Source organism: Ambystoma mexicanum, chromosome 5q, assembly GCF_040938575.1.
Source record: "Ambystoma mexicanum isolate Mex_15411 chromosome 5q, UKY_AmexF1_1, whole genome shotgun sequence".
Classification (NCBI taxonomy): Eukaryota; Metazoa; Chordata; class Amphibia; order Caudata; family Ambystomatidae; genus Ambystoma; species Ambystoma mexicanum.
The window spans coordinates 345,035,264-345,057,452 of NC_090933.1; the positions used below are offsets into that span (position 1 = coordinate 345,035,264).

A 22,189-nucleotide genomic window follows, 5' to 3' on the forward strand; every position below is an offset into this window, starting at 1 on the left:
GGCCTATGCACAGCATGTGATCTAAGCAGATTCCACAAGCCTCAGAAATATATGGGATACATTACTCACCGTAATCGTATTTCTGATGCTTGTATCTGCTTAGATTCACATGCTGTGCATAGGCCGACATCTAGTGGAAGCTGCGGAGTATTACAGTTTGTTTTTCGAAAGTCGAAAATGGGCGTCGACACAGGCGTGCCAGTAATACTATCCCTAGTGTGACGTCCACTGTACCCAAGATCCCTCACGCGTGTAGGATCCTCAGATTGTATTTTTTCTGACATGAGGAAGCATGAGGAGTAGCGTGAGTACAGATAATCCAAGCAGATAGACAGAAAAGGTAAGACTACAAGCAATCATGCGCCTTCTCTCGGAGGGGAGGAAGGGTGGGTCGCATGTGAATCTAAGCAGATACAAGCATCAGAAATACGATTACGGTGAGTAATGTATCCCTTCTGAGGCTTGTGGAATCTGCTTAGATCACATGCTGTGCATAGATTAGCGAGCAGTACCAGAAGAAGGAGGTGGGATGTGAGAAGGGTCATGAGCAAACAGGTGTCTTAGAACCGCTTGTCCCACTTGTGTATCTGTCTTGGAATGAGTGTCAATGCAGTAATGCTGAGTAAAAGTGTGAATAGAGCTCCAAGTAGCCGCTTTGCAAATGGTGTCGAGGGGAACATTTGCAATGAAAACCAGAGTGGCACCAATGCCTCTAGTAGAGTGGGCCCTTGGCGTAAAAGGCAGAGTCTTGTCAGAAAGAGAGTAACACAGCTGTATACAGTTGATAATCCACTTCGAGATAGCGCCCTTAGAGACGCGATCCCCCTCTCTGCCTGTAGCTACGGAGACAAACAGTTGATCTGTTTTCCTTAGCGGTCTGGTTTTATTTACATAGTATAGGACCGCCCTACGCACATCTAGGGTGTGTAGTTTCACCTCAGCCGAGCTTTGCGGGTTCTGGAAGAAAGCCGGAAGCTCGATGGACTGGTTTACATGGAACTTGGATATGAATTTAGGTGAGAACCTAGGGTGTGTGCGTAAAACCAGTTTGTCCTTGTGGATAGTAAAGAAAGGATCCTGCACTGACAGAGCCTGAATTTCACTGACCCTTCTTATGGAGGTAATGGCTACTAAGAAGGCCGTTTTATAAGTCAGGTGTTTGAGACTACTTTTATGCATGGGTTCGAATGGGGGTCCCATGAGCTTAGCTAGCACCACGTTGAGGTCCCATCCTGGCGGTGGGTTCGAAATAGGAGGGTGAAGTCTCTTTACTCCTTCCATGAAGGCTTTAACCACTGGTACTTTCCACCACGAGACCTTGTTATGGGATGTGGTGTAAGCCGAGAGGGCTGCCAGGTGTACTTTCAGCGAGTTAAAAACCAACCCTGCATCCAGCAGGTGGAGCATGTATGTCACAACGTTGGAAGGAGTGCAATCAACCGGGTTGATTTGTTTATTCTGGCACCAGATAACGAATCTTTTCCACTTATCAAAGTAACAGTGCCTTGTATTTGGTTTCCTGGACTCCTTTAGAATGTCCATACACCTCTGTGGTAATTTGAGATGTCCAAACTCTATGACTTCAGGAGCCATGCTGCTAGGTTCATAGAGTTGGGTTCCTGATGCACTGTTTGACCCTGTTGCTGGGACAGTAGGTTGTACCAGGCTGGGAGTCTGATGGGTTCGCACACCGCCATCCTGCGTAGGTGTGGAAACCATGGTTGTCTCGCCCACATGGGAGCAACTAGGATGAGCGTCATAGATTCCTTGTTCATCTTGTACACCACCTTCCTGATGAGAGGAGTTGGTGGAAAAGCGTACGCAAACATCCCTGACCAGTTCATCCACAGGGCATTCCCTTGGGAGTCCGGCTGGGGGAACCTGGATGCAAATCCTGGGCATTGTTTGTTTTCGCTTGTGGCGAATAGGTCTATAGTGGGGAAACCCCACTGAGAGAAGAGATCTTCTACTACGTCTCTGTGAAGGACCCATTCGTGTTCTTCCGGGAGGGAGTTTCTGCTTAGAGCATCCGCTAGGGAATTGAGCTCCCCTGGAACATGTTGCGATGACAGGAAGATGTTCCGTCTGAGTGCCCATATCCATATTTTCTGGGCAAGCTTGGACAGATTTGGCGAACGAGTCCCCCCTTGCTTGTTCAGATAGAACATGGCTGTCGTGCTGTCCGTCCTGATCTGCACCGACAAGTTCAGTAGATGGGGCTCGAACGCCCTTAGCGCTCGGAATACTGCCAGAAGCTCTAGCAGATTGATGTGGTTCTTGGCTACTGAGTGAGACCAGAGACCCTGAGCTGTGTGGTGGAGATGGTGAGCTCCCCACCCAGTCAGGCATGCATCTGTAGTCACCACGGCTTGTACTTCGGGATCGTAAAAGGGTTTCCCCTTTGCGAGATTCTCTCTTGTCCACCAGTGTAGGCTCTGTACGAGTGTTGGCGAAACGACCACTAGATCGTCCCAATGACCACTTGCCTGAGACCACTGTTTCGCCAACCATTCCTGCATGGGACGCATGCGCAGACGCGCGTGGGGGACCAGGTAAATGCATGACGCCATCATGCCCAGTAACCGCATAGCTTTGCGTACTGTTATCTGTTGACCTGACTGATAATGCGGAATTTGCAGAAGTATATTCCGAATTCTCTCTTCCGAAGGGAAGGTCAATCCTTTCTGAGTATCTAGGATAGCTCCTAGAAACTGTTTTGAGGTGCTTGGCACCAGACTTGACTTTTTCTCGTTGATGGAGAAGCCTAATTCGTGGAGGAGGTCGATAGTCCTCTGAATGTTTGACCTGCAAATTCCTGGGGTTTCCCCCGTTATGAGCCAGTCGTCCAGATAAGGGTACACCGGGATTGCTTCCCTGCGTAGGTGTGCAGCCGCCACCGCCAGTACCTTGGTGAATACCCTTGGTGCTGAAGCTATCCCGAAGGGCAGTACCTTGAATTGGTAGTGGCGACTGTCCACCTTGAAGCGCAAGTACTTTTTGTGCGCTGGGAGCATGGAAATATGAAAATAAGCATCTTTCATATCCAAGGTTGCCATGTAATCCCCCTTTTTTAGGAGGGGGATTACCTCTTGTAGCGTGGTCATACAGGAATTTTTGGGGCTTGACATATTTGTTGGCAGGCCGTAAGTCCAATACTGGGCGCATTGTCAAATCTTTCTTTGGCACAAGGAAGTAAGTTGAATAGATACCCTTGTTTACCTGGTGTCCTGGGACGAGTTCTATCGCGTCCTTTTCTAGCAGAATGGCGATCTCCTCGAGAAGGATCCTTTGATGTTCTAGGGAGTGCACTCTTTGTCGTGGAGGATGATTCCGGGGACGCTGCAGTAGTTCTATACAATATCCTGCGGATACTGTTGACAGCACCCATCTGTCTGAGGTGATCCCTTCCCAAGCCTGGGTGAAGGTGGAAATGCGTCCCCCTACTGGGGTTGCGTGGCAAGGGACCCTGAACTGAGCGTCACTGTTTTGGTGGAGGCGTGCCCCCGCCCTTGTTGGGGCTGCCTCTGCCTCTTCCACGACCTCTCTTGTTACCCCTGCCGTAACTCTGGGTAGACTGCTGGTTGTTATTCCATTGTGTACCTTGTCCCTGGGCATAGTTGCCTCTTTGTGAATTTTGGCCGCGTGGGCGACGAAAATTATTGTTCCCCCTCTGGTTAGGGGGTTTGTTGGTAAGCTGGCCAAGGGATTTGAGAGTCTCATATTCATCTTTGGCATTTTTAAGTGCGTCTTCGACCGCTTTCCCAAACAATAGGTCGGGTTCCACTGGCTTGTCTATTAAAGAAGCCTGGGTTTCTGTCTTGAATCCCGACTGCCGTAACCACGCATGTCTCTTGATAACAGTACCTTCTGCTATCAATCTCCCTGCGTTGTCAGCGGCGTCGAAAGTTGCTTTTAAAATGCAACCAGACACGGCTCTCCCCTCTGCCGAGATCCGAGCCAGCTGGCCCTTTAGCGGTTCTGGAGCAGAGGCAATGAGCGCCGCGACTTCTTCCCATTGATGGCAATTGTAACTAGCCAACAGGGTGGTGGAATTCGCAATCCTTGCTTGGTAGGCGGACGTTGAGGCTACCTTTCTGCCAAACCCGTAAAGTTTTTTGCTCTCCTTGTCGGGAGGAGCTTCTGATGAAGATAAGGGCGTGCCAGCCCTCTTTCTAGTGTTGGTCACCACTAGGGAATCTGGTTTAAGATGTCCCTTTATATATAGAGGGTCAGACTGGGCTGCCCGGAAAATCTTTTCAATTCTGGGGTTGACAGCTCTGGTGAGGTTAGGATTCACCAGGGAAGGATCTATTCTTCGTTGGATGGATTTGAGGATAGGGATGGTCTGAGCGACCGGTCTTCTCTCTCCTACAAACTCCTCCGCGAAGTCCCTTTCCTCCTGTACACCGTGGGTGTCGATGTGGAAGTGTTCCGCTGCTCGAGCGAGAACCTCGTTAAGGAGGGGCTGGTTATCAACTGGAGAGTCAGTAACTGGGGCTTCGCTTTGTACTGGGGAATCTACTCTGTAAATTTCCTGCTCATCTTCTCCCTCCTCCAGGTCCTCATCCTCTGCATAGTAATCTGTCCCGGTTTGTTCTTCCATAAATGCAAACTCCTGGTCCTCTTCAGGGAAAACTTGTCCCTGATAACTGGGGAGTGGAGTAGAATATGGAGTGGAGTAAGGCTGAACCTTGAAGGGTTCAGGTCTTTCGACCCGGGGCTCTTTACTTAGCGGGATAGGATCGGAGGAGCCTGAGGGTGTGGCCCCTTGAGGGTTATATGAAAGAAAGTGTTCTGGGTTCTTATCATAAAAATCAGCCAAGGAAGACATCCTAGACATAACCCTGTCTATGTCCTCACTGGACCATTCCCTGGAACAGGGTATTACTTTAGCAGGTGATTTATTTTCAAGGGTAGACTTGTGTTTGCTTGTCTGCTTAGGCTTTACAGGGGTGGAAGGCTGTGCTTTCCGCTGTTTCCCCCCTTCTCCGTGCGTGGAAAAATGTTTTCCCTGTCCCTTGGGGGCCCCAGAGACTTTCGACGCCTGGCGTCGAGGGTCTGGAGAGGTATCTGTGTGCTTCGGGCGTGGGGCCTCACTGATGTTAACCGCGGTCTCGGTATCTTGGAGCGCGGCCTGGGGGTGGAAGTCGTCTTCGTCTCCCGACGATCGAACTTCCGTTAGTGTGTGTAGCGAGGCACTCTTGGCAAGAGTGGATGATTGCCTTGCGTCGTGAGGCGATCTCGATCGAGAGCGCCCAGAGGACACCGAGTCGGACCGTTCTTTTTGTGCCTCTTTCCGGGAAGTCGACGTCGTCGAGGTCCGGTTGGTCTTAGTGTGTTTAGTGTGTGTTAGGTGTGTAGCGCTTGCGTCGCCGGGGGTCTTCCCCATAGCCGCCCTGCCGGACGACCTTCCGAGGTCGGGGACCTGCGCTCGTCGGCTGTCTTTCGACGCCGTAATGCCCTCGCCGTCCGAAAGTACGGCGTCGCTGCCATCGCTGAAGGCGCCCTCCGCTGCCATGGCCTCCTGCCTGGCGTGGTGGGCCCAACGCTTTGTCGAACGGTCCTTAAGTGTCTTAGGTTTAAACCTACTACACGCTCTGCAGTTCGCTTCGGGGTGATCCCTCGGCAAGCAGAGATTGCACGTGGCGTGCCTGTCGACCCAAGGGTATTTGCGATTGCACTTGGGGCAGAATTGAAAAGGGGTACCCTCCATACGCACCTTAAGGCAGCGGGCTGCTAAGTGTAGGAATATATATAAATGTAACTATATATCAAGAGTGAAGAGTATGTACCACCCCCCACTCTCCCTACTTGTAAGGGCCGAGGCCAGCGGCCTACTAGGCCCGGGCCGAGGCCAGCGGCCTACCGAGGCCCAGATCCGTCGTGCAGCAGTCGACGGTCGATGACTTCTCCAGCCGTCGTCGAGGTTGAGGGTCGACGTTGGGGTGGGGAAGGGAATGAATAAGAATTAAAATTATAATAACAGCAAAAGTATGGCTAAGGCCAGGGAACTCCGCAAGATGCTTCCGACCAGTATGGCGGAAAAAAACAATCTGAGGATCCTACACGCGTGAGGGATCTTGGGTACAGTGGACGTCACACTAGGGATAGTATTACTGGCACGCCTGTGTCGACGCCCATTTTCGACTTTCGAAAAACAAACTGTAATACTCCGCAGCTTCCACTAGATGTCGGCCTATGCACAGCATGTGATCTAAGCAGATTCCACAAGCCTCAGAAATATATATATATACATATACACATACATACATACATACACACACACACATACATATATATATTCCTGAATCTTATTTTATATAAGCAAGCTGTGGTATCACCCAACAGTGTGTGGACATTCCATTGTGGGGGCTTGGGAACTCACTGTACTTAAGAACCAGCTTGCATCCCCTCCTGAAGATTAAGCTTTGGTTGCTCATCCACAGGTACAATACAGAGAACCTTGACAGAGGTGCTATGTGCCTCTGCCCCAACCATATCGAGGGTAGGAGTACAGATACCCTGCTCCAGTCTTTAGTCGTGAACTCATTTTTTTTTGCTTTTGCATGTGACTGTTTCTCTTTTTTCCAAAACACACCCACCGCCGAACCAACATATGCATTTTGTTTGCAGTGTATCGCCTCGCTGGAATCTTTGGCGTGCACGCATCTTGCGTTCTGCTTCATCTTTGGACATTTTGGCACATGCAGCTTTTGCCTAGCACAATGCTTGAGATTCCTAATCATGCATTCATGTGCAAAGGCGTGATTCAGTTTCGGTTCTCGCGAAACAAATGTTTTTTATTCACGCTCGGAACTGCAACCCTTGATAAGTAACAGAGACTTGGAACCTTCCATTTTGGTATGGTGCATTACAACACTTCCCAGAAGTCCTGCTGGCACATGTTCCCCTCGAGGGTGCATTTTTGTTCTTGTACTTGGGCCCTGCATTGGTTCATCCTGCGCTAGCGGCCTACCACTGCAGCTCCTCTTCTTGCCTGCTTGGCTCCATACCCACTTGTGGTAGTTTTTCATGAGGGCTATCTGGCCCGCTGTCCCAAGATGCAACGCTGCCTTCCGTGGCTCACCACCCTTTTGTATAATGAACAAACTGCAATGTTGCTCCCTGCTTTGTCGGCAGCAAAGTAAGCCAACAGTGCTGACTATCTATTGGATAGGTTGCAGCTGCAATCAGATTTTGAGTGTGTCATTGGTGCCAGTGGCATGGGGTGAATGCTTGCTGCTACCTAGTGTTTGAAGGACATCCTCCTGTTCTTTAATCACTTAAAAGTGATCCACCACCAAGTCATCAGCCAGACATGGTGCGTTTAATGTTGATCTGTAATGTATTTTTGGAGGAGGCTCCCTACGCTAGTACTTCAAACAATGGCAAAAACTGTTGCCACTCTGTTTTTCATGGCAAACAATGCCACTCAACTCCAGTGCCCCTGGCAGGGACAGTGCCAATCATATCTGCCAAAGCAAGTGCGCCGGACATCTGACACATGGATATGGCCATGCTATTTGCTCACATCCTGTGAAAATGCAACTAACAGACTATTAGTAGCAAGGCCACCCTACACACATTTCCATGAAAGGGCAGGGAAAGGGCATGTGGAAGCATGATAAGTCAACTCGCAAACAATCCTCCCCTAAGTGGATTAGAGATAAACAGATAATTACACTTGGTTAATTAACCATGCTTACCAATGGAATGAGGGGCAGCAGCAGTACCAATTCAGGGTAGTGGTAGTCTTTTGGTATCCAAGACAGCCAGGTAGATGTCAGTGACTGAGGCAGCAGACAACTGCTACTGAACAGCCCAGATCAAGCACACATTCATACTAAAATGAACAGGAAGGTGGGAGCCCCTCTACTGGGAACGAACACAGGTCAAATACCCTGTTTTATGGACTTATTGACACTCAGGAGGTTTTAGCCTAGGCGAGGAAGCAGTTCTGTGCCCTTCAAATGATTGGTACAAAGTTAACAGGTAAAATGAAAACCAACCACCATTGGTCATTCCCTAATGGCTGCCATTAAGAACCATTCGAGCCCTGAGAATCTAAGGAAACTATGCAAAGATCTGCGTTACATGCTACACGAAAAGCACCCACCGCACAAAACAAATGGAGCTGACCGGGAAATGATTTGGGCGCGCAAAATCTGCAGATGGCATGGAGAATCAGCAAAATTCCCAGGCAAATTCACAGACGATCAAACATTCCACCAGCAGTGCGAAATCCAGGAAAAAGGAGGAACAAAAAACAACTATGCAAAACAGGCAGAAGTTGAAACAGAGGGGAAATCCTTGTTTCATACCACTGGCAGTCTGGAATATGGCAATTTTCGCTGCAAAGTATCATATTGGTTCTACTTTCCTTGTATCCTTCATAATTCTAGCATCGTCTCTTTATTCAACCATCTTATCAACCGGCCCAGATTTCCTTCTATTACCTGTCTCCCAAGTGCATTCTTTTAACTGGAACCTGGTTTTCACGCTAGTGTTTATGTTCTGGTTGTATCTCCCGGCCCAGTTTAATCTTGCTTTTAGTTTGAGAGGTTGTTTGCTACCGCCACTTACTCAGCTGTTTGCTTCCTCTTCTTGGCATACTTACTCCCAGGCCCCAAACGCCATCTTGTGTGTAAAGCTGCTCTGTATTTCTCTGCTGAGCATGGTTATAGGACAGCCCTCTGAAGCTCAACTTTTCACTTCAATTGCAATCTTTGGGTCGTCAAAGGTTCCCTTTATTTGCCGTTCACATCATCTTACTATGCTGCTTATACCTTACCTATCAACCTCACCCACTGAACTTGTATGCTGGGGAGTCAGATCATGAACTGTGAGTGCTAGGCTTAGTTCCCATTAATCGATCAATTGATCCAAGTAAAGCACTGAGACAGCAGGTAAAACAAAAGGTACATTCCAATAGAATTCTATATATCACAAAGTCAAGGAGGAGCTCAGTTCCGATGACAGAAAACAGTTTCATCATTGCCTTTTCAAATTATTGAAAGCCCCTTCAACTTTAAGCAAATTGCTGTACTTACCATCAAAAAGAAATATATTCTCCCAAAAAGTGAGATGCTCTGACATCTAAAACAATTGTACACAAATTTGGATTGAAAGGCGGGATCTTGCACATTACATATTTTCTTACAGACACAGTAGCCTCCATCTTATTTACAAAGCGTTCTGTATAAAATCAGCAGCTGTCTTCTCCATATTGAAAAGCTTTGAGACAATATAAGCACACTTGAATAGAAAAGCAAAACTGAAATTGGGAAAAAAGTCACAATAGTGCATAATATGTCAAAACTGTAAGCCTGTCGGTGAACTTCATTTTTGATTCCCGTCATATCAAGGATTAATTCCAAATTACCATAAAATAAAAGAAGAAACACCTGAATAAATGCAAGCAACTGTAGCCTGACGATTTGCATGACTATGTATTTCACCTTGCAACCCTACTCAATAGTTTAAACTTGCTGCCAACATCGCTGCACTTTGTGAATTGAAGACTAAATTATAAGTTAATCACCGTAGTGACTAACATACTCCTAGTTCATAGTCCCCTTTCCTCCATAATGCATGGGCATCCCTCGCTAGGGACGGGAGACGGAACCTTTTTCACCAGAAAAAATGTTCTTCCCCTTTAAATTTAGAGGCGCGCAGGGGCGTAGCCCTGGGAGTATGTGCTCCCCTGAATCCGCCCACTGGCGCCACTCCTCAGTCCCCATTGACGCGTCGACAATATTACCATTGCCTAATGACACCAGTTTTATTAGGGGGGGGTGGGACGTATGGAGGAAAGAGGACTATGGATTAGGAGTACATTAGTCACTACAGTGAGTAACTTATAATTACTCCTACGTCCTGTCCCCTTTCCACCATACTGCATGGCCGATTACAACTGAATGTAGCCGCAGGGTGGAGAGGTGACCCTCCTTAAGAAAACAAGTTTCTTAGAACCACCTGTCCGAAAGCCGCGTCTGACCTAGAGCCAGCATCCAAACAGTAGTGCTTGCAGAAGGTCGAAGGGGTGGCCCAGATGGCAGCCGTGCTGATGACCTGCCACGGGACCGGTCTCTGGAATGCGACTGCTGTGGCTTTGGCTCCGATAGTGTGGGCATGCATGTTTGCTGGAAGTGGTTTGTGCTGCACCTCGTAGGTCTCCTTGATGGTCGCGACCATCCACCTTGCTATAGAGGCCTTGGAAGTCTGATAACCAGGCCTTGACCCCCTCCCCCTCCCTAAAGGTGACAAAGAGTGTGTCCGACTTGTGGAAGCTCTTGGTTCTGTCCAGATAGAATTTCAGAACGCGCCTGACATCCAGACAGTGCAAGACCCTTTGAGCATCGTCTTTAGGAACAGCAATGAAATTAGGTAGCACTATCTCCTCATTTAGATGGATGCAAGAGACTACTTTAGGTAGGAATGCAGGGTGTGTTCTCAGGACCACCTTATCTCTGTGAAAAGTAGTGTAGGGTTCTGAAGCCACCAGCGCCTGGATCTCGTTAACCCTACGCGCAGAATTAAGACCCACCAACAGTGCTGTTTTAATGGTGACAAGCCTGATCTCTGGACACCATTGGTTCGAAAGGTTTGTGCGCCAGGGCGCCCAACACTACATTGAAGTCCCACACAGGGTGTGGTTTCTTGATGGGCGGGTAGAGCCTGGTGAGGCCCGCCAGATGTCGTTTAACCACCGGGTTGGAGGAGGAGAAGATTGCGCAGGGAAAGAAAGCACATCGTTAAACGTGCAAGTAAGGGAGTCGATCTCCTTAGACTCCGCCCAGTGACAGAACCTAGTCCATTTACTCTTGTACTGGTTCCTAGTAGACTGGCTCCTTGCACCCTGAATGATATCTAGGTTAGCCTGTGACAGGCTCAGATGCTTTAGTGTGACCTGCTCAGGAACCACGCTGCGAGGGCTAACTTCTGTGGAGCAGGGTGGATGACCCCACCCTTCTGCTGCGCTAGAAGGTGAGCTGGGCCCGAGAGGCTGGGGAGCTCTGAGAACCATGGTCTCACCGGCCACCATGGGGCTATCGGAATTATGCAGAGGTGACGAGAAACTCTTATCCTGCAGATCACCCTGTGGACGAGGGGCTGGGGAGGAAATGCATATGCTGTCATGCCGTTCCACTGTATCTCTAACACATCGCCCAGAGAGCCGGGGACCTGCCCCTGCCAAGATGCGAACTGCGGGCACTTCCTGTTGGATCAGGTGGCAAAGAGATCCACCTGAGGATGTCCCTATCTGCTGAAGATCCCGAGCAGGACCTGATCGTTCAGTTGCCATTCGTAATTGTCCGCTCCCAGTCTGCTGAGCCTGTCCGCCTCCAGGTTGGATTCCCCCCGGGCTGTGGATCGCACTCAAGTAGATGTTGTTCTCCAGGGCCCATTCACACATGCTGACGGATAGACTGCACAGCGGAGGGGACCTAGTGCCACCCTGCTTGTTGATGTAATACATGCTGGGGGAATTGTCTGTTTGAATGAGGACCACTTTGCCCCCAATAAGCGGCAGGATGGGTTTCAGAGCAAGCCAGATAGCTTTCAGCACCAGCCAGTTGATATGGGCCACCTGCTACTGGATGGACCAGACTCCATGGCCACTGTGGTTGTCCAGTGTAGCACCCCATTCTTCCAGGTAGGAATCAGTGGTGATGGTGACGGGGTGCTGCCTGCCGGAAGGGCTTGCCCGTCGCAGGTTGCAGTCCCTGGACCACCAGGCGAGGTCCGGTTCGAAAGAGGGATGGATGCTGACAAGCTCCGCTTGGGAGCCCTGCTCCTGATTCCATGAGGCTGCGTAGTGCAACTGTAATCTCATCTTGAGTCTCGTGTGGGGTACAGCTAGAAGGACCGCTGCCATGATACCCAATAGATGCTGGTACCACCAGGCCAAGGTGACCTCTTGGCTGAGAAAGTGAACGGTAGCCTTTTAATGGCCATATTCTGGTCTTCCAAGGGGAAAACTCTCTCGGACCTCGTATCCCATATGAGGCCCAGAAAGGTCAGGCTCTGTGTAGGCTGCAGCTGAGATTTCTTGAGGTTGATAGAAAATCTCAGTTCATGGAGTGTGATCATAAGGGCGGAAGAAGTGTGGTGAACCGCCTCTGGAATTCTTCCCCTGACGAACCAGTCGTCCAGGTAGGGGTGGACATGATGGCGTTGGGCCCCGAGGAGGGCCGGCACTGCATTCATAAGTCTGGTAAATACCCTAGGGGCTGAGTTGAGGCGGAAGGGTAGAATCTTGTATTGGAAATGGATGCCCATGATCCTGAATCATAGAAAGGACAGATGAGGCTGCCAAATTGGGACGTGTAGATACGCGTCCTTCAGATCCAGAGAGCACATACTGTCTCCCCCCTGCACACTGTCTCCGCAATGAGTGCTGGGGTAACCATCTTGAATTTTTGAAGAGGGAAGGAGAGGTTCGGGGTGGAGAGGTCCAACACAACTCTCAGGCCAGCCTGGTTCTTCTTTTGTATGGCAAAAATCCAGGAGTAGAAGCCCAAGCCTTGCTGGGAGGCTGGGACTTCCCCCCCCACCGCCTGGCTCTCTAGGAACAAATGGATTTCTGCCTACATAGTTGTCCCAACCTGTGGGAGTGGAGGGGAGGAGAGGGAAGAAATCGGAAGACGGCAATCCTTGGACACTACGGCTAGGATCCAGGGGTCTGCACACCTTTTGACGCCAAAACTGTGCGTGAAGGACAGGCGTTAAGGGCAAGCCTGTCCCCCACTGGAGACACGTGGACCTGAAGGGGTGCACCATGCCTTTTTCCCTCCGAGGCTAGTGCGGAGGAGGGGAACTGAAAGAAGCCTTTGCCCCCCCCCTTCTGTTTGCGCCAGTGCTCACTCAGAGAATGGTCAGGCTGCCTCGACCTCCATTCTTGGAAGCCACGGAACCTGCCGAACGCCCACCCCTTGTCGGAGGATTGATGCGACTAGGTGTATGCCTTGGATGTGGCCTTCATGAGGATAAAGACTTCACCATTTGGGAACTGTTTTTCTTTTTATCATCTAGCTCCTCATCGGTGGTGGAATGGAAGAGGTCGCCACCCTCGAATGGAAGGTCCAATATGCATGCCTGGACATCCCGGTTGAAATTGGTAGACGGTAACCAGGCAGTCCTTCTCATGTCCGTGGTGATGCAGATGGCCCGGCCTGAGGTGTCAATGTCAGCCACGGTTGACTCCATGATGTCCGGTGCCACCAATTTATCTTCTGCCAGCCCCGCCTTGAAACGTGCTTGGCTCTGCACCGGAAGTTCTGGAAGGAAGTCAGCTATTTCCTGCCAAAGCCTATGGTTAATGGCTATCAGCATGGCATCTGCATTGGATTGACGAAGGTGTAGTGAGGCGATGGAATAAACCTTTTATCCGTAAGCCTCCAAGATCTTCTCCTCCTTGCCTAGAAGCACAGAGGACGAGTTAGTCGAGGACGACTGAGGCTTGAAGTAAAGTGACGCTGCAGCGATCACTGAAGAGTGCGGTTGAGGGTGTGCCGACAGCAAGAGTGGATCCCCCTCCAATTGCCTATACTTGGCACTGAGGCGCCGATTGACAAGCTGGGCTGAATGGGTTTTAAGCCATGCCATTTTGGCCAAGGCGACAATGTCCTTCTGCATCAAGATCCCCGTTCTAGCCACAGGGTGTAGAGTGAGGACCTCAGCCAGAACCCTCGCCTCCAGTTGTTAGACCTTGGGTTGAGGAAGCCCCAGAATAGTCTGCCAAACCTGAGAGCCGCTCATGGAAGGCCTTGGCTGAGGACAGCATGTCTGGGTCTTCCTCCTCATTGGTGTACACCAGAGTGTCTGGTTGGTCCGGAGCGAGTGGAGGAGTGCTGGGCAATGAGGGCTCCGGCGTAGGAACCGTAGCCGGTGGCTGCTGCGGAGGCTGGTATGGAACCACCTGAACTGGAAGAGGCAGGGGAGCCGGAATCGAAGGACCCGGCAAGGGCAGCAGTGGCTGCACAGGTGCCTGTGGCACTGGAGCCATAGGAGGAATGACTATAGGCGCAGGCGGAGGGGCCGGAGGGAGCATGTCCCTGATCACATCCCGAAGGATGGCCCCTATCTGAAGAGATCTCATAAGTGTGAGGAACTTTTCAAAGACCCTGTCCTCACAGGCCGGGGGGTGGTAGGTGGTATTGACGAGGTAGCAGACGGCTGCTGGGGCCAGTGTGTACTCTGTCTTGCTGGTTGCGGGGTAAATCGATGCTGATAAGCTGTAGGCCATGTACCTGGTTGAGACCAGTCCCCACCTTCAAACTTGTTCTCCCACCTGCTCCGCACCAAGGGGCGGTATGGTACGAGTGGCTATTTTATCTGGCACCGTGGCCATTTTGTCGGGCTGCGTGCTACGTTCCAAAGTCGTGGTGCTTGCCTCACTGGGCCCGGCCTCCTCGAAGAGTAATGACAGTGGAGCATGAGACCTACCCTGCACCTCAGGACGGGGGCCTGGTAGTGCTGCGTACAGGTGCCCCCTCAGACCTCTGTCCGGTACTAGGGCGGATCCCCACGGGTAGACAACCAGTAAAAGAACCTTGCAGTCCATCAGCACTGTCCTCAGAAGGATCTAATGACCGCTCGGCCTGACGGCAGGTAGCTGAAGTAGCTTCGGTACCTGTGCTGGTGCGAGAAGCTGACTGGTTCCTCCCACTCAGGCGTTTCCTTGTGAAGGAGTTGCCCTTGCGTGGTGCGATGCAAAAAAGTGGCCTATCTTGGGACTTTTAAACACCATTTAGGCAGAAACAATTTATTCAAATTACTTAATCCTATGGTCTGAGTCCCTATGTCTAACTAAATGTCCCTATATTCGCTAATTGGCCCTCACTACAGGTAAGGGGCTCGCCCTCGGTGGTTACTAATATTACTTCTGTCAAGGGTACACAAAAGGAGGTGAAGTCTATCCATATCCTTGCTCACTACTTTCCTGTCTGCTAAAATGTTGCACACATCATCAAGGTCGATATTTTTACTTTATTGTCATCTCCTTGGATCTGTGTGGCTTACAGTACTCAAAGCCTTGATTTTACTAATCAAGAAATTTCTAAAACCAAAAAACAGCTACCAATCTTGTTGGGGATGCTTATCTTAAAAAGATGCTACTATGACTGTGCCGTGTCTACCACTTCCGTTTGTATCGAACACGGGATCTAGGTCATCACTCCTGGATCTGTTGTCTACCGGTTTCAGCAGTATCTCATTACTTTCCGCTTTCTTCAGGACATATACTGATTTTAGCGTTACTGGTCTCAATAATTAACAACAGAACAGAAGAGCAGAAATACAACAACAAGAATGCTGACTATTCTTGTCCTGTGTGGCCACATTTATAGGTTGTGGATCCTTTCCCCCAATTTTCTGTAGGCCGTGGCATTCTGGTCACGTGCCCTAAAGGGGAAGAGAAAGAGAAAAGTGGGGGTGGGGAGGGGGAGTGGGTGTGTGTTTGTTTTGAACTAGTGTATGTGAATTAATACCACATATGGTTGTGTATCAGGGAGGATTTCTCACCTGTTTTCTCTTTTGTACAGATGATCTTATGTGTGCTTTTCCCAAACGTGTAATTCAGGTATCTGTAAAACATTCATATATTTGTTTTATATTTATTTTTTATATACAAATATCCTTTTTGTCTCACCACTGCTTACATGGTGTGTACCTGTATCTTCCAGGGTGTGTAATTTCCTATTCTCCAATTCTTTTCATCTCCCCGTCCGTGTGCGTGGTTTTGGATAAGCCGGGCTAATGCCTTCTCGCCGTGCTTCCCACTGACTAGAGACAAGGGAGAAACACATTGTTTCTATTATGTGTATGCCCGGATTATGCATATAATTATAGCGCCAGTTCTATATTTAGCCACCATTCTTATAGCCTGTGCCCAGTCACGCTGTATTTAACTTCTGTTGCTCTTACCTAGCGTTCAAGTTCCACAGGCACTGCTCTGCTGTCTCTTGTGTGGCCGCCATTTTGGAAAAGCTCCTATTTATATACACAGTGGTCACGTGATCACGGGTCATTCCGTGTTTTGTATCACTATGAATCTAGGTCATTTGTTCTCTCAAGTAATGCCTCCGATTCCTACTTCTAAACGTTTGACTTCTGCATCACGTTGTCCTGTTTTATGCCTCGTTTGCGGTGTTCGTGTCAGCTAGACTTATGAGCTACTGCTGACTCTAGGTGTCATGGGAAATGTAGTTTTTTTGTCAATGGCTATTTCGTTTTCTGTCTATTCGTACCAAGGATCTCCTCTTAGCTTCTTGGTGCAATTCCAACACTTAAAAACCTCCATGCTTAATTTTCTACCTGCTTGTTGGTTTTACATGCAAATTTGCCTTTGACCTACCGCGACTCACGGTATGTTGTAAAATGTAGTTTACTGGCTGTAGTATATTTTATCTAAGGCTGATGATGTATATCATAATCATACTTATGCCAGTTGGTTCCACTGTTCTTTAGTCATGGAACTTGTGCTGTGGGGTGACTTACAGTGATAGCCTTAATTTCTGCTACATTTTTACCATTATTCTTCAGGCCGGTTTCTAAGTGGCTGTGGCTCAGAATCTACTACCTCTAATCTCTGTGAGTGCATGGAGCGGATGTGTTATCTCTTATTTGTCTGAGTGTCTGCTTCATAGGCAGGTTGCTCAAAACTAATTTCCTGGGATACCCCTTTATAGTACTGCTTGCCAGCAAATTTCTTAGTTTAGGCCTTCCATGGGGCTTTTTAGTCTATAAATTCACATTTGCTCACGTTTTCACAACATGGCTGGTGCATTGCCACCTCTCTTCGGTACTAATACTTTTTCCAAGACTGTCCACTCAAGACCATTCTCTGAGTGGTTATTTTGGATGAAGTGTTCAACTAATGTAGCAGTGATGCGTTTTGTTCTTATGTTGGACCTGTGTTCACAGATTCGCGTTCTCACTGCTCTGGTCGTCATTCCGACATATCTTTTGGCACATGGACTATGGATGAGATATGCTACATTGGTGGTATTGCAGTTAGTAAGGGATCTCTGTTCCCACATTTTTTCCCAACCAAAGTCTATCGATGTAGTGCGCCTCGTATATTGGCAAACTGTGCAGTTTCCACATGGTGTGCCTCTTGTGGCTTTTGGTGCATTCCACAGTCTAGTTTGTACTACTTCTTTCCTCTTTACATTGTAGGTGTGTACCAAACCGTCCCGGATGTTTTTCCTTCTTTTTGTTGCAAACAGAGGGGTCTTCAAATGGTTTTCTCCTGTGTTCAGTATGTACCAAGCTTTTTTTATCTCTATTTTGAGTCGATTAATGACCGGTGAATGGCTAAATACCACTGTTATTATATTTTCTTCCCGATCCCTTTTTCCATGTTGCATCAATGTTATCTCTCTTGGGACCCTGGAAGATACAGGTACACACCATGTAAGCAGTGGTGAGACAAAAAGGATATTCCTATATAAAAAATAAATATAAAACAAATATATGAATGTTTTACAGATACCTGAATTACACATTTGGGAAAAACACACATAAGATCATTTGTACAAAAGAGAAGAAGGGTGTGAAATCCTCCCTGATACGCAACCATATGTGGTATTAATTCACATACACTAGATTAAAACAAACACACACCCCCTCCCCCTTTTCTCTTTCTCTTCCCCTTTAGGGCACGTGACCAGAATGCCACAGCCTACAGAAAATTGGGGAAAAGGATCCACAACCGATAAATGTGGCCACACAGGACAAGAATAGTCACCATTCTTCTTCTTGTTGTTTTTCTGCTCTGCTGTTCTGTTATTAATAATTAAGACCAGTAACGCTAAAATCGGTATATGTCCTGAAGAAAGCAGGAAGTAATGGGATACCGCTGAAACCAGTAGACAACAGGAGTGATGACCTTGATCCCGTGTTCGATACAAACGGAAGAGGTAGACATGGCACAGACATACTAGCATCTTTTTAAGGTAAGCAGTCCCAACAAGATTGGTAGCTGTTGTTTTGGTTTTAGAAATTCCTTGATTAGTAAAATCAAGGCTTTGAGTACTGTAAGCCACACAGATCCAAAGGAGATGTCAAAGTAAAAATATCGACCTTGATGATGATGTGCAACATTTTAGCAGACAGGAAAGTAGTGAGCAAGGATAGGGATAGACTTCACCTCCTTTTGTGTACCCTTGACAGGTGTAATATTAGTAACCACTGAGTGCTAGCCCCTTACCTGTAGAGGGCCAATTAGCGAATATAGGGACATTTAGTTAGACATAGGGACTCAGACCATAGGATTAAGTAATATGAATACATTGTTTCTGTCTAAATGGTGTTAAAAAGCTGTGAGGCGAAGACAGGATAAGGAAGCCGCTGACTCAGAGTCATTTGTATATACTATTTTAGGCCTTGACTTGTGACTGACGAAGACCTTCAAGTCCTCTGGAGGCAACGTCTCGAAGATCTCCCTCCACCGAGCTAACCTGTTCTTCAGTGCATGCGGTGTAAGCATATCACACGCGGTACAACCCTCCCAGCCCTGATCGGGCCAAAGCAGCAGAGGCAAAGAGCGTGGGGGTCGGACGTAGGGAAAAGCCCTTCGCAGGCTGGACACCTGCTGAAGCCCGCTGACGTCGGCATGCGCCGGGGAGGAGTGTGGCGCCAGGGGACCGAGTACCTGATTAAGACCAAAAAGCACAAGACAGAAAAAAGTATCCGCGGAAGAGCATGTGGTATTACAAGGCCGAAGCCAAACCCAGGAGCGCAGGTGAAAGCGGCCGGCTCCCGTCAATGCGGAAAAGAGGACTGAGAAGTTGCGCTAGTGGGCGGAGTCAGGGGAGCACATGCTCCCAGGACTGCACCCCAGTGCGCCTCCAAATTTAAAGGGGAAGCAGATTTATTTTCTGGTGAAAAAGGTTCCGTCTCCCGCCCGAAGCGAGGGACGCCCATGCAGTATGGAGGAAAGTGGACGGGACTTAGGAGTACTATTTGCTAATCATGGTGTCTAGCACAGAACATTTGGGTTGTGGCCTTCTATTTTTTGCCAAAGACTTGGCAATACTATATAGAAGGGATAATACTTCGAGAGATGACAACCATTCAAAAGCTGAACAAGTCGCGCACAGAGTTCTGGTCCATGCTGTGGGTTTCCCATTCAAACGCAAGGGTGCTACTGGGTTATGCTACAGACCAGCAGTCAATGCCCTCTTCCAGGGGGAAAAAAACTGAACAGGAATGTATTGACCTTTAACCAGAAAATATAAAAGTAACTAATAAATCATTCAAATACATTTTAGAGAAAATACACACCTTTCCACGAAGGTGAAATCTAAGATTATGCTTTGTGTGAGACTCAGTAAGTGGGTGACTTTCCAGCTCCCAAAATTGAGTGTAATCTCCTGTGTCTCTAGGAATAAACGTAACGGGCACCTGAGGAGGGGAAAAAAGAGATCATGTTTATGTTGCACCACCCAGAACAGTCATTTAAGCAAACAATTCTGTGTTTTAGCCAAATTGACATTTTACAACAACATAAATATGCAGCCATAGAAAACTTGTTTCAAATGTTTTTATGAGGTTATGTGTATTTTGTTGGCATCAAAACAATTTATTGACGCAACTTTGAAGGAACACAAATTCTCCCCTTCGCACTCAGTACACATTCTTTTGTTACTATCTACTGCAATTTACTGTGGTAGTTCAGTAAGTTTAAGCACTACACACGGCATAAACCCATTTGTCAATCCAGCATTTGTAGCTTGAATAAAAAATGTAACTTAACAGAGTGTATTAAAACAACATGATTGTGTTTAGCTCAGTAACTGTTCTTTAGACAATCTTGCTGCCACCACAATTTGGAGTGGAGGTTGAAATGACTTGGGGTGCTGTTGGTTTCTTGATTAGCTACTAGTCATTAATACTGGGTTCCTTGCCCTCAAGGATTCAGTAGTTTGATTTACCCACAATGACCAATTTGGAACACAGGCTCTTGGTTTCGAGGGCTCAGTTTGTTTTCATGACAATCAGCAGAGAATGCTTCTCATATTCAATCTCGCTCATAGTTTGTTCTTACTATATTGTCGAGCAGGCAACACTGTATTTTATGCACAATAATTCCCATGCTCATTATCACTTCAATGTTCAGCAAGAAAAACGTACTCTGGATTTCAGTTTTATTATAAGGTCCAGCATGCAATGTTTCTCTTGTTCTTGTCTTTGAAGGTCAGTTACACTTCAAGGTCTTGCATGCAAACTTACTCTCAACATTTCTGTAATTAATTTTAAAACAAGAGCACACGGTTTCCCTTACTCTCCACGTTTTCTACAGTGGCATGCTCAATAGCATTTTTTTTGTCAATTCTATTTTTGGGGATTTACACATACACGTGACAATAAGTCAGCATAAAACAATGGAATTTCTACCCAACAGTTACAAGACAAATTAAATTTGATATTTGAAATACTTATAACACGCTCATGACGAAATCAATCGTATCTCGCTGCAGCTTGCACACAAGTCTGCCCGGACAGACAGACGCCATAGGTCAAACAAAAGGTCAAAGCTAAATTGAGCCAATCAGATCCATTTTATTATGAATTATTATGAAGCTACCCTTTGCTTGAAGAGGTGAGTTTTCAAAGCCTTCCGAAACTGAAGTAGCGATTCGAGTGCCCTGATCTTCAGAGGGAGCTTATTCTTCACCCCACTATTGGAGACCACATGTCTCCCCTGTTAATGCAATTGCACTGGCTTCCCGTTGCAGACCGGATTTCTTTTTAAGTCCATGTGCATGGTGCACCGAGCCTTTTATGGTCTTGGAGCTAAATACTTGCAAGTGAAATTTCTGCACGATGTGCCTAATGGTTCTCTGCGCTCCAAATCGGCTCTTCTGGTAGCAGTCCCTCGGTTTAGATTAGCTCCATCAGGAGGGCATGCCTTTTTGGTGGCAGCCGCCAAAGCCTGGAATGACCTTCCCCTTGCGTTACGGGGGACTGCTGATCATCTAGTCTTCCGCCGGCTACTAAAAACTACACCATTTCAGAATTCAGTCCCATCATCAAAATCGTCTGTCACGCTACTAGCGCCAAGATGCCTTAGGGAGTACATGCGCTCAACAAATTTTGTCAACATAACATACCATATTTTCGGACCATACACTCCGAATCTACAGTCACCTCTAAACACAAACTTCGACAGCAGTATTTCCAGTAACTATTTGTCACTCGATCACAGTTGGCGAAGTGGGTAATAAGTATAGTGGAGCCAGGTTATTTATGCATTTATGGACAAAGCACACGATTTTAAAATTCGATGCGATCCTTGACTGTCAGCAAATGCAAAGAGCGGTGCAGATTTGAAATTGGGGAGGACTTCCACACAGCCACCCATATTCCTGTTTTGCCTTCTGTTAGGGAGAATTCTCTGTTTAGGCTGAATTTCCTAACCTAGTGAGTCCCCCAGCAGCTTTGCTGGATTTCTGGGGTTTATTTTTTTCTCCTGCCAAGAGTGAGACTCTTTTACCCTCACTCTTGGACATGATTTGAGTGTGTTTCTTTGAATCTAGATGTGTTTAATGGGCTATGGGGTCTTTTACTCCATAGGGTTTCATGTGTTTTTGTGATGTGTGTTACACAGCACCCTCAGTGCAGTAACACATGGGTGTCATAGTGACCCCCCAGTATAGACTCCATACCCTGGCACTGACTACTGTCTCCCAGGGCATGTAAAGCCACCATTGACTTTCCTACTCTTAAATTCTGAACAGACCCAGTACAAACCATCCTATTGTGGACGTACTGGCTGGGGCAATTCGATTGCCCCAGGGTCTGTTAGTCGAGGGGGCACGTCTCCGTCCCCCCTTGATCAAGTTTTGGCTGGTGGCAGTGGATACTACTTTTTATATTCAACCGCGAATATTTTCCTATGGGATTTCCCATTGTTTTAGGCTACTATCTTTATTTAATTATTTAAGGTAGCCTCGAACATACCGCCGGTTTATTTAATTAATATTAATTCTCCGGTTGGTATTTTTTGCCAAAACTTGCTTCTAAAATGGCGTTTGTGTTCTCTTCTGTGACTCCAACCCAAGTCGAGCCCTTTGTTCCACTTTTTGGCGGGCTTCTCCACAGAAGCCCTCCAAAGTGGTGCCACTATGTCTGGGGTACTTAGGAGGGGTGGAGGGGAATTTAGGCACCCTGGACTGAGTTG

The 22,189-nt window shown here is 47.7% G+C and overlaps 1 protein-coding gene across 5 annotated transcripts in view; it reads right to left on the minus strand.

Moving 5' to 3' along the window:
• CEP192 (centrosomal protein 192) overlaps window positions 1-22,189 on the minus strand; it is a 2,773,731-nt gene that overhangs the window by 149,516 nt on the left and 2,602,026 nt on the right. For all 5 annotated transcript variants that reach the window (XM_069620824.1, XM_069620822.1, XM_069620821.1 and 2 more), the window contains one exon: window positions 19,291-19,410. In XM_069620824.1, the coding sequence (XP_069476925.1) occupies window positions 19,291-19,410 (120 nt within the window). The remainder of the gene's footprint in view (window positions 1-19,290; window positions 19,411-22,189) is intronic.